Source organism: Fundulus heteroclitus, chromosome 18 (genome assembly GCF_011125445.2).
Source record: "Fundulus heteroclitus isolate FHET01 chromosome 18, MU-UCD_Fhet_4.1, whole genome shotgun sequence".
Classification (NCBI taxonomy): domain Eukaryota; kingdom Metazoa; phylum Chordata; class Actinopteri; order Cyprinodontiformes; family Fundulidae; genus Fundulus; species Fundulus heteroclitus.
This window is the reverse complement of record NC_046378.1, coordinates 15,793,412-15,803,100: the sequence shown is the minus strand read 5'-3', so window position 1 is coordinate 15,803,100 and position 9,689 is coordinate 15,793,412. Positions and strand designations below refer to the sequence as shown.

At 40.1% G+C, this 9,689-nt stretch overlaps 1 protein-coding gene across 7 annotated transcripts in view; it reads left to right on the top strand.

Moving 5' to 3' along the window:
* Nucleotides 1-3,294: 3,294 nt before the first annotated feature.
* The window catches only part of LOC105923379 (cytoplasmic dynein 2 heavy chain 1), a 142,078-nt gene continuing 135,683 nt past the window's right edge, over nt 3,295-9,689 (top strand). For 6 of the 7 annotated variants that reach the window (XM_036149654.1, XM_036149652.1, XM_036149656.1 and 3 more), the window contains exons 1-2: nt 7,129-7,256; nt 7,370-7,456. In XM_036149654.1, coding sequence (XP_036005547.1) covers nt 7,182-7,256; nt 7,370-7,456 — 162 coding nt within the window. In that variant the 5' untranslated portion in view covers nt 7,129-7,181. Of the gene's footprint in view, nt 3,396-4,747; nt 4,952-5,136; nt 5,311-5,595; nt 5,735-6,293; nt 6,413-6,621; nt 6,767-7,110; nt 7,257-7,369; nt 7,457-9,689 lie in introns of those variants that run through there. The other variant, XM_036149657.1, reaches the window with a different exon arrangement.

Here is a 9,689-nt window from a genome sequence, read left to right as displayed (position 1 = left end):
AATCACTAAAAGACAGAACCAATTCAACACCAAACCAGATTTGTAACTTGATGGACTTATCCCTTTTACTGACAGAAACATGGGTGTGTTATGGGCTCCCCAGTGTCACCCATTGTGGGCAATTGGCACATGGATGAGGTGGAGAGCAGGGCAGTGCTTACAAGGGAAGACCACCAACTCACTGTTTTAAATATGAGGATGACACCTGGGTCAAAATCCAAACCAAATAAGTTGAGGCATTTACCAACCACATGAACTCAGTGGACAGCGTAATAAGGTTTACCAGAGAGGATGCCAAGAACAACATGTTACCTTTTCTGGACTGTGCGATACACATTGAGGAAGATGGAAGTCTCAAAACTGAGGTTTACCAGATGCCTAAACACACAGACCAATATCTCTATCTTTATTCACATCACCCACTGGAGCACAAACTTTCTGTTATCAGAACTCTGAGTTACTGGGCTTAGAACATTCCCTCTGCCACAAAGGAGAAAGAAAAAGATCACAAGCACGTCAGGAAATTACTGCGAGCTTGTGGTTACCCAGAATGGGCTTTTGTCAAATCAACCAACAAATCTGGCAGAAAAAAAACAACACACCATCGAGGAGAGAACAGAGAGATGCAAGAACATTGTCATTCCATATGTGTCAGGGGTTTCTGAGGAACTCGAGAATTTTCTCCAAACACAACATACCAGTAAATGTCAAACCTAATAACACTCTCAGACAAAAACTGGTTCATCCCAAAGACAGAGCACCCAATCCACTGATGAGCGGCGTTTTGTATGCGGTCCAAACCCCATTTTTAACGTGCAGAATAATGGTGCAAAAAGGCATTTGTGCAAAAATGCGTTTCCGTTGTGTAAAGGGAAACTAAGAGTTCGGCAGCTTTGGTAATGCCTGATAGAGATGTGGTGAAGCAGATGTGCAAATGTCCAGTTTATAGTTCAACAGTCTGATGGCAACAGGGAAAAAGCTTTTGCAGAACCTGGTGGACATGCAGCGGATGCTGCGGAGCCTCTTCCCAGAGGGCAGCAGGGAGAACAGTCCATGGTGGGAGTGTGAGGGGTCTCTGATGATGTTATGGGCTTGGGACACAGCACTGGGATGAAATGTCCTTAATGGAGGGAAGAGGAGCTCCAATGATCCCTTCTGTTGTCCTCACCACTCTCCTCACGTTCTTCCAGTCGGAGGCGCTGCAGCCTCCACACCACACAGAGAGACAGCTGGTCAGAATGCTCTCTATGGTGCTTCTGTAGAAGGTCGTGAGGATGGGCGAGGGCAGGTGGGCTCTCCTCATCCTCAGCAGGAAGTACAGTCGCTTCTGTGCCCTTTTGACCAGTGACGTGGTGTTCACAGACCAGGTCAGGTTGTCTGTGATGTGCACCCCCAGGAATTTGGTGCTGTTGACCACCACCACACCCCAATCACCACCTGTGATTGGGGGTGGTGGCCCAGTGGTTAGAGCCTTGCTCTTGAGTCCTGGAGGCTATAAGTTCAACTCACACATACTGTCACTCTGGGTCCCTGAGCAAAACCCTTCACCACAGACTGATCTGTGGTGGCCCACTGCTCCCCAAGGGGATAGATTAAATGCAGAAGTGAATCTCTCCAATGTGAGATCAATAAAGTTCAAACTATAATTAACATAGAAAAGAATCCTGGGTCAACAGGTGCTTTTGTATCTCTGCTCTGTCTTCTCTAACCTCCAGTTGGTCGAGGCAGATGACTGTTCACACTGAACCTGGTTCTGCAGGAGGTTTTCCCTTCCTGTTAAAGGGGTGTTTTCCTCTCCACTCGCTTCATGCATGCTCAAGGATTGCTGCAAAGCCATCAACTCTCTCTGTGGCTCTATGCTCTTTCATGAGGAGTGAAGGCTGCTTGTCAAGACAAGATCTACTGGGTTTCCTTTGATAAGAAACTTTTTGACCAATGTGTATGATTTGATTGAATTTGACTTTGTAAAGTGCCTTGAGATGACATGTATCAGGAATTGGCGCTAAATAAATAAAATTGAATTGAATTGGTGTGGTATGATTAATAAAGTCTTATTCTTGGTTCCTTTTGGCACTATGTCATGGTGATTTAGCTCTGTCGGTATCTTTTTACACTGTTTAGTTATCTTGACCCTGAATATGTAGCCAATTTATTTTTCCATTTAATTGTATGTAATCTCAGGATAAAATCTGCTAGATAGGGTTATTGTACTGTTTAAATTTCTTTACATATTATGGGCCACAGATTTTACGAGTGTGGTAATGCCTTTTTTCTGATGTCACAGTATTAGTCAGCTACATGCAGTGGTTTAAATCTGAACTTTACAACTAGCCAAACGTCATATCAATAGATGCAGGACAGAGAAGGGGAAAACACTATGTAGCACGTTTTCATTTTTACTTTTTTACTTTTAAAACTCCTGAAATAAATATGACTCAGCCCATGGTGTTTTAATCTATCATCATCAATGAACGTGATCTATAGACTTCATTACCTACTGACCCTCCAAGATTTTCCTTAGCCTCTGTTCTCAGTCATTTCAGACTAAAATTTATTGAGAAACCAAATCAAGGTATCAAAAGCTTATATGAATGTGGAGCATTTTGCAGTGGATTTATATCGTGTTCTTACAATTATGCAGGTCACAAAATCCAATGATTACAAAGTCAGCTAGTAATTAAAAAATGTCAGTTACCTAAATTTAGCCTCATCCAGCAAACGTTTTAGCAGACACACAATATGCTGCATTTATAACATAATTAACCACACAGTACCCTAATGCACATTTCCCAACCTGACTTAAGCATTAGAAGAAAAAATTGCCCTGCTCATAAAACAGTGTGCTTTCTGTGACACTGTGACAAAATACAAACTCCTACAAGTGGAGGGTGACCAACACTGCACATAACCCTGCATTTATTTTGAAATGGTTTAAAAACTGTCACAGTTTTACAAAAAAAAAAAAAAAAGTTGGGTGAAGCGGAAAAGGAAACCAGACTAAGGTGAATCTCTGTTTAAATAGGTTTAAAGGATTAAAGCAAATCCGGAGCACATCTCTTTCTTTTTTTCCTTTTTTTTTCTTTCTTTTTTTTTGCTAATAAATTAACTTTTAGTTCTCCAGCCATAGACCTCGTACAGTACTTAAAAAAGAGTAAGCAAATCAAAACCAAACAATCACAATTAAAGTTGCTGAAGTCCCTCCTGGCTGCGCATCTGCTCTACGTAAGTAAATTTACGTAATACTACGTAGTACAACGAGTCGTAGTTACCACCTCGTTGCGTGGTAACCACGCTAGCGTTGAGAAAAGCTCTGCTGGAAACGTTGTAGCGAATAGCGTCAAACTATGGACTGAATTACCAAAAGCTACGAAAACACAACCTTCTCATACAAAAAGGTAAATAAAGGCACAACTCAACGTGTTGCTAGCGTGCTACAATTACGCCTGCTGACTGATTCGCTAAACATTTATCCCCTAAAGCGCAGCTAACGTTAGCTAGGAAGCTGCCGCTAGCCGTCCAGTCAGAGCTACTGCTACTCTGTAACAGTATACTGGCTCTCCGAATAGCATTGGTCACAGTTTAGACTTGCGGGTGCAAATAGAACAATCTGATGTTTAGGATCTTTTAATCGCGGAACAGAGTTATTATGTTGTAAGACTCTTACAAATAGTGAAGTTTGAACACCTCTAGTTGTGCTTCGCTCCGAAAAAGTCAAGAGAACTGCACGTTTTGCAAGGACACCTAATACAAATATTTCTAAAATCCCCCATCTGATGGCGAAAATAAAGGGTGTGAAAGCATTACTCTGCTCGGAGAGTCTAGAGTTGAGAGTGTAAAAAAGAAAGAAAAACAAACAAATAAAAACAGGTCTTGTAATTGCTGTACATCTATGGCTCTGAGATTGTGCTTGGCACTTGCATTAAACAAACAAACAAAGCAAAACGACAACATTAGCAGACTGTATGTGATCTGTCTCCTTTGTGTTTGTAATGGGAATGTAAGGACTTATAGAAAAAGGTTGAGTTCTGTTAAGAGAACTCAACCTTTTATATAGTGCCAATGGTTAAGAATGTGCTTTTTGTTTGTCAGCACAACAAATACTACTACTACAACTACTACTACTACTATTACTAATAATAATAATAATAAAAAACAAAAACAAATTCCAAGTACTGTTGTCCAATTGCTTTTAAAGGACTGGTAAAGATGACTGTACTATAAAGTGAAACTTGGGCACCATACCACTGTTGTACACAATATTAGGTAGAGCTAGGGCTGCTGGGTGATATGGCTGAAAACTGTATCACCATATAAGCCTTTCATATCAGTCGATATCGATAATTATTGAGTAGTGTTTCATTTACTTATTTGAAACACAGACGAGGGGGAAAAAGCCAGAATTTAAACTGCAACTGCAATCAGTCGGTGCATTATTACAACGGCAAAGGGCTGTTGGGATGCAATATTTCATTGGATACCATATTTCACATGCCTTGCATTTAAATACTATGTGCCAGTAATATTTTATGCCTACTGGATAAACTTTTGCAGCCCTCAGCTCTCACACCTGCCATATATTTTTATCTAAAAAAATAAATGTTAAATTGATCTTGTCATCACAATCACTATTCAGTGACAGTATTGCAGCTTCATGTTTTACTTGTGTTTTTGCAGCCCCGATATTATCTATCAATGCCTAGCTGTCAAATAGAGGGGTCGTGTTATGTTTGTGCTTTGCCAACATTAGTTCCCAACGTCGAGCTGAAAGATGCCCCGTGGTTCAGAGGACGCTCGGAAGAGGTTTGTTCTGAGCACAGCTGAAAACTTCTATGGTGTAAAGCCTTCTTCATCCCTGGCTGACAAGGAAGAGCTGAATAACTTCCTGGATGATGGAAATGAATTCATCTTGTCCTTTACAAGACATGATAATGACCTTCACCTGTCTAATAAGGTAACACACAACATATAGCTGAAAAGGGCTACATTACTAACATTTATAAAGACGCAACTGTTTTTAGTAGCGAGTACAAGAGTGAGAGACCTCAGTATTTACTGTTGTTTCTGTTCAATTTTTATTTTATAGTTCTCAACTTGAAAGAAAGGTTGTGCCATTTTACTTATTTTTATTTTGTACAGATTCAAGCTTTGGGGGACAGCAAAGAGAAGGTGTTGGTCTTCTTCAAACTGCGTCCCACTGTGATCACAGAAGAGAACCTCGATACGAGCCTGTTGGTGTCGTCCATGCTGGAATCTCCCATCAACACCCTCTATCAGGCTGTAAAGCAGGTTTTTGCACCTGTCCTGCTTCAGGTTGGCCTCTTTACATATATACATATATATATAAGAATTGCATAGACTTTTGCAGGTTAAGTTACATTCCTGGTGCTCACACTGTCAAGGGAAACAAATCCCAGCATGTATAAAGATATTTACTTGAACACATCCTGAGACATTTACCGTACTGTAGTTTTTAAACACGCCTTCCCGAATGAACGAATGCAAATACAAATATGAATACATTTGCTTAAGTTGTAGCCAGGCTGGAGTAGAAGTCAGCTTGTTTTTTTAGTCTAATAAGTACTTGTATTCTTCAAGGATGAGCGCTGGCGCTCAGCTTTCGATCCTAAGCTTGCAAGTCTACTAAATGAGCTGGAAGTGGGCTTGGGCTCTGTTGTCCGCCAGTCTGGGGCCAAACCTTCCAGCAAGAAGGGCCACACAGAAGATGATGTCCTGGGTATGTCCTCATTTAGCCCATTAATTCAAAGAAAAACAATAGTCAAAGGTAACAGCAGCTTCAAGGCGGTCATACAAGTGGTCATTTTAATTTTTAGGATATGGTAATGAATACCACTGGGTCTATTTAGTGTTAATAGCATTGTCATCTATATTTGTAGATTTATTTATGGTCTGATTTAGCGTTCAGCAATGGACACCCAAGATTTCTGCTGGATTTCTCCTAAGTAAGCAAAAGGCAGATTTCTCACTACAGTGAGATCAATTATTCATTTGTGAAATTATTTAGGAGAAAAAAAGTTTCTCAAAAATTAAAATTATCAATTTATTCTTTAAAAAAACTGCAGATAGATTTAAATGTGTTCCTCCGCTGTATCTGCTTTGAATAATATGAATAATGAACTCAAATAAATCATCATCTCTGCCTAAAAGAAAACAAGATTTGCGATGTATTCAGGTCTAGTGGAGTATACGAGGAAAAATAATCAGTATGTCAATATTAAATGGTTCTGATGCAGATTTCTATGGGAATTTGATTTTTTTTTTTACATTTGCTGCAGGAATCCTGACACCCAATGATGAGTTCCAGTTTTGGGCAGATCTCTCCGAGTCTGCAGAGAAGAGCGGAGTGAGAGAAAGGGCATCATATTTCACTGAGCAGTTCAAACACATACAAAAGGTGTGCAGGGAAACTTTTTTCATATTATACAAGCTTACTATTAAGATGGTAAAACAAAACTATTTACAAAGCATTTTTCAAAAGTTGAGCATCTCACAGTATGAATTATTTCATTTTACCACAAATGTAAAAACAATAGCAATAATGACCGCTACAATCTGGTATTTGTTTCAGTTATGAAGGAAGCTGTGTGTTTGTGTGTCCACCAGGAGTATGTTGGGCTTGATGGCTTGTCCATGTCAGACGTCGTGGACCTGGTGGAACAGAGCAAAGATACTCTGGATGATGTTTGGAGGCAGACAGATTTCCAGCCCTACCCAGAGGCACGAATGGTCCGGCTCATGGACGTTATTGGTGGGTGGCTCTCAGACGTACACAAACCAAAACCAGGAACTAAAAACACTTTCTGCTGATGTTGTTTTTAAGCAAACGGATGTCACAGTTTCTGTATATTTAGTCAAAAGGGCCACTGCTGATAGTTGAAGTGGACATTTTTTGAGAACCGAAAACAAATTTTTTTCCCCTTAGAACTGCTCTGTGTGCTTTTACATTTTGTGCTGATACTAATTTCCGTTTTCCAACCAATAAGTGTTTGATTATTGTAATGATATTATTTACTGTGTGTCTTAAACTCAGAGTTTAGTATGCTGTTTAAACATGTGATTTATTTTTTTATTTTGTGGCTGTACCTGTGAAAGGTGGAGCTTTGGGAAGGTATGTCCAGAAAAAGCTGAGCGGCCTTAAGATTTTTGAAGAGCAATTTGTGCTGATGAGAGAGAACCTCAGAGCAGGGGTCTCCATCTGTGAACAGTGGGTGGTAGCCTGCGAGCATTTGACTGGGCAGGTATGACGGAAGTTGATGCATAATCAGTTTATTCAATGACACAAGTCTGACTCAATTTTTTTAAGAAATTCAATGGATGACTAAATTACCTTTTACTTTCTCTTCTTTCTCAGGTGTGGAAAAGACATGCTCCACATCCTTGGAAAGGAAATAAGCACTGCCCACAGACCCTTCACTGCCTTGCAAAACGGCTGAACGAGGTAAAGTCTGGGTCTGACATCACTTTAATTCAGGAGCACAAAAGCTTTCACGGGCAGAAAGTTTGAGTGTCCACATTGGCGTGATTTTTTTTTATATGTTGTAGGGAAATCAGTGGGTGAACTAATATGTATTTGTTTTGTTTTCACATTTACGTGGAATTGGGACTTGTTTTGCTAAACATGCAAAATGAGGAAGCAACAATGAGCCATATATAGACAAGTCAAGAACATTCTCGTTCTTATTTGTTGTTTTAGTTTTTTCACAAAGAATTCCAGCCAAACGGCGTTCACTTTTTTGAGAAGTGTAAACCCTGAAACATTTTTAAGAAAACGTAGGGGGATTCAAAATAGCAGATGGCATTAACGTTTTTTGTGAATTTCTCGTTGGGCAAAAGGGAGATCACAAAACAAGACAAAGTTTTCTGCGGTCTTTTACAGATTTGTACAAAGTGCCATAAAATAGATAAAACATCAAATACATAAAACATTTAAAAAAATGGCAAAAACGTAAGCTGCAAATCCTTCCACATTTTTTTTTTTTTTTTTTTTAACCAGTCTTGTGATTCTTCCTGTCATGTTGAGGTTCCAGTTGCCTTATAGTGGCTGTTCAAAAAGTTGATGGAGATAAAAATACGGTCTCAAACAGATCCTGGACAGATGGTAGGAAGAGTCATAGCGTTCTCAGCACCCCTGACCATCTTCTGCAGGGCACCGTTGCAGCTGGAGTACCACTCTGAGATGGAAAACCTTTATATGCTCATATGCAGTGTTAAATTTTGTTTTTTTACACTGACATTTTTAAAGACTCAGTATCAGTCTTTTGTTGGGATGATTTATGGTGAATGTCTCCTATGAAGGACCGAGAACCTGAGATGTGTTTTAGTGTTCCTAGTAGCTGGTTGTGTTCCTGATAGAACTGTCATTGCTCTTTTTTCCCTGCTGCATATGCACTATAATGGCAAAAGTATGTAACTAACCATCCAAACCACTGAATTCAGGTGTTTCACCTCCAAGACTGCTTTTACAAATGTTTGTGAAGGAACGGGTCGCTCTCAGGAGCTGAGTGAATGCCAGCATGGTTTTGTGACAGGATGCCACCTGCACAATAAGTTCAGTCTTAAAAATACCTCACTACTGAATATTCCACAGTCAAATGGGATATTTTTTTAAATGTGGAAGCAGCTGGAAATGGCAGCAATTCAGTTCAGTCACCAAGTAGTAGGCCGCATAACATCATAAAGCGGGGGGGCTTTGGATGCAGAGGTACATAGTGAGCACACGTCAACAAGGTTTAGCAGAATCAATAGATACACTTCCTCCAAACATTATGCTGCCTTCAGACTGGCTCAATAAAAGTGCAAAGGAGGCTCTATGGAATGGGTTTCTATGGGTAAGCAGCTGTATCCAAACCTTTTGCCAAATGAAATCCAAAGTTACAAATGGATCAGGTTAAAGCACGCTGCAGTGGAGATGTGTCCTCTGGACTGGCGAGTCGTGCTGCTCTCTCTCTCACAACCCATTCCGTGTAGATGCCAAGAGGACAGCGGTCGCCTGACTGCACTGTGTCAAGTGGGAAGTTTGGTGCAGAGGGGATTATGGAGTGGAGCTGTTTTTCAGTGGTTTCGCTCAATCCCTTAGTTTCAGAGATTGGAAGTTTTAATGCTTCACCGTACTATTTTGTCAAAAAAGTGCATAGGCTGCTTTTAAAATGTCATTGACGTTAAAGCTTACTTGATCTTTTTCTAACAAAGTGAGGAAAACGTAGGAAACTTGGAACACTATTTTATACGCTGCCTGGCCAAAAAAAAAAAAAAGTCGCCACCAAGAAAAAAGGGTCACACACTAATATTTCATGACTGCCTTTAGCTTTGATCTCAGGTAGTCAGCTGATCTCATCCTTTGAGCACATAATGTTGCTGAACCCAGACCTGATCAACTGCAGCAGCCCCAGATCATAGCGCTGCCCCCACAGGCTTGTACAGTAGTCACTAGGCATGATGGGTGCATCACTTCCGGCTAGGGGTGGGCGATATGAAGAAAATCTAATATCACAATATCTTTGGGCTATATCACGATACACGATATGTTCAAATAACCACATAGGGCCTAAAGTTGCATTGTTATATCTCAAATGAATGTGTCAATATTTTTTGTCTGAAAAATTTATTGCGAAATAAACATTTATTTAAAAAGTTTTATTTGAGCCATTTTTTTAACCACAGCTGTACATAGA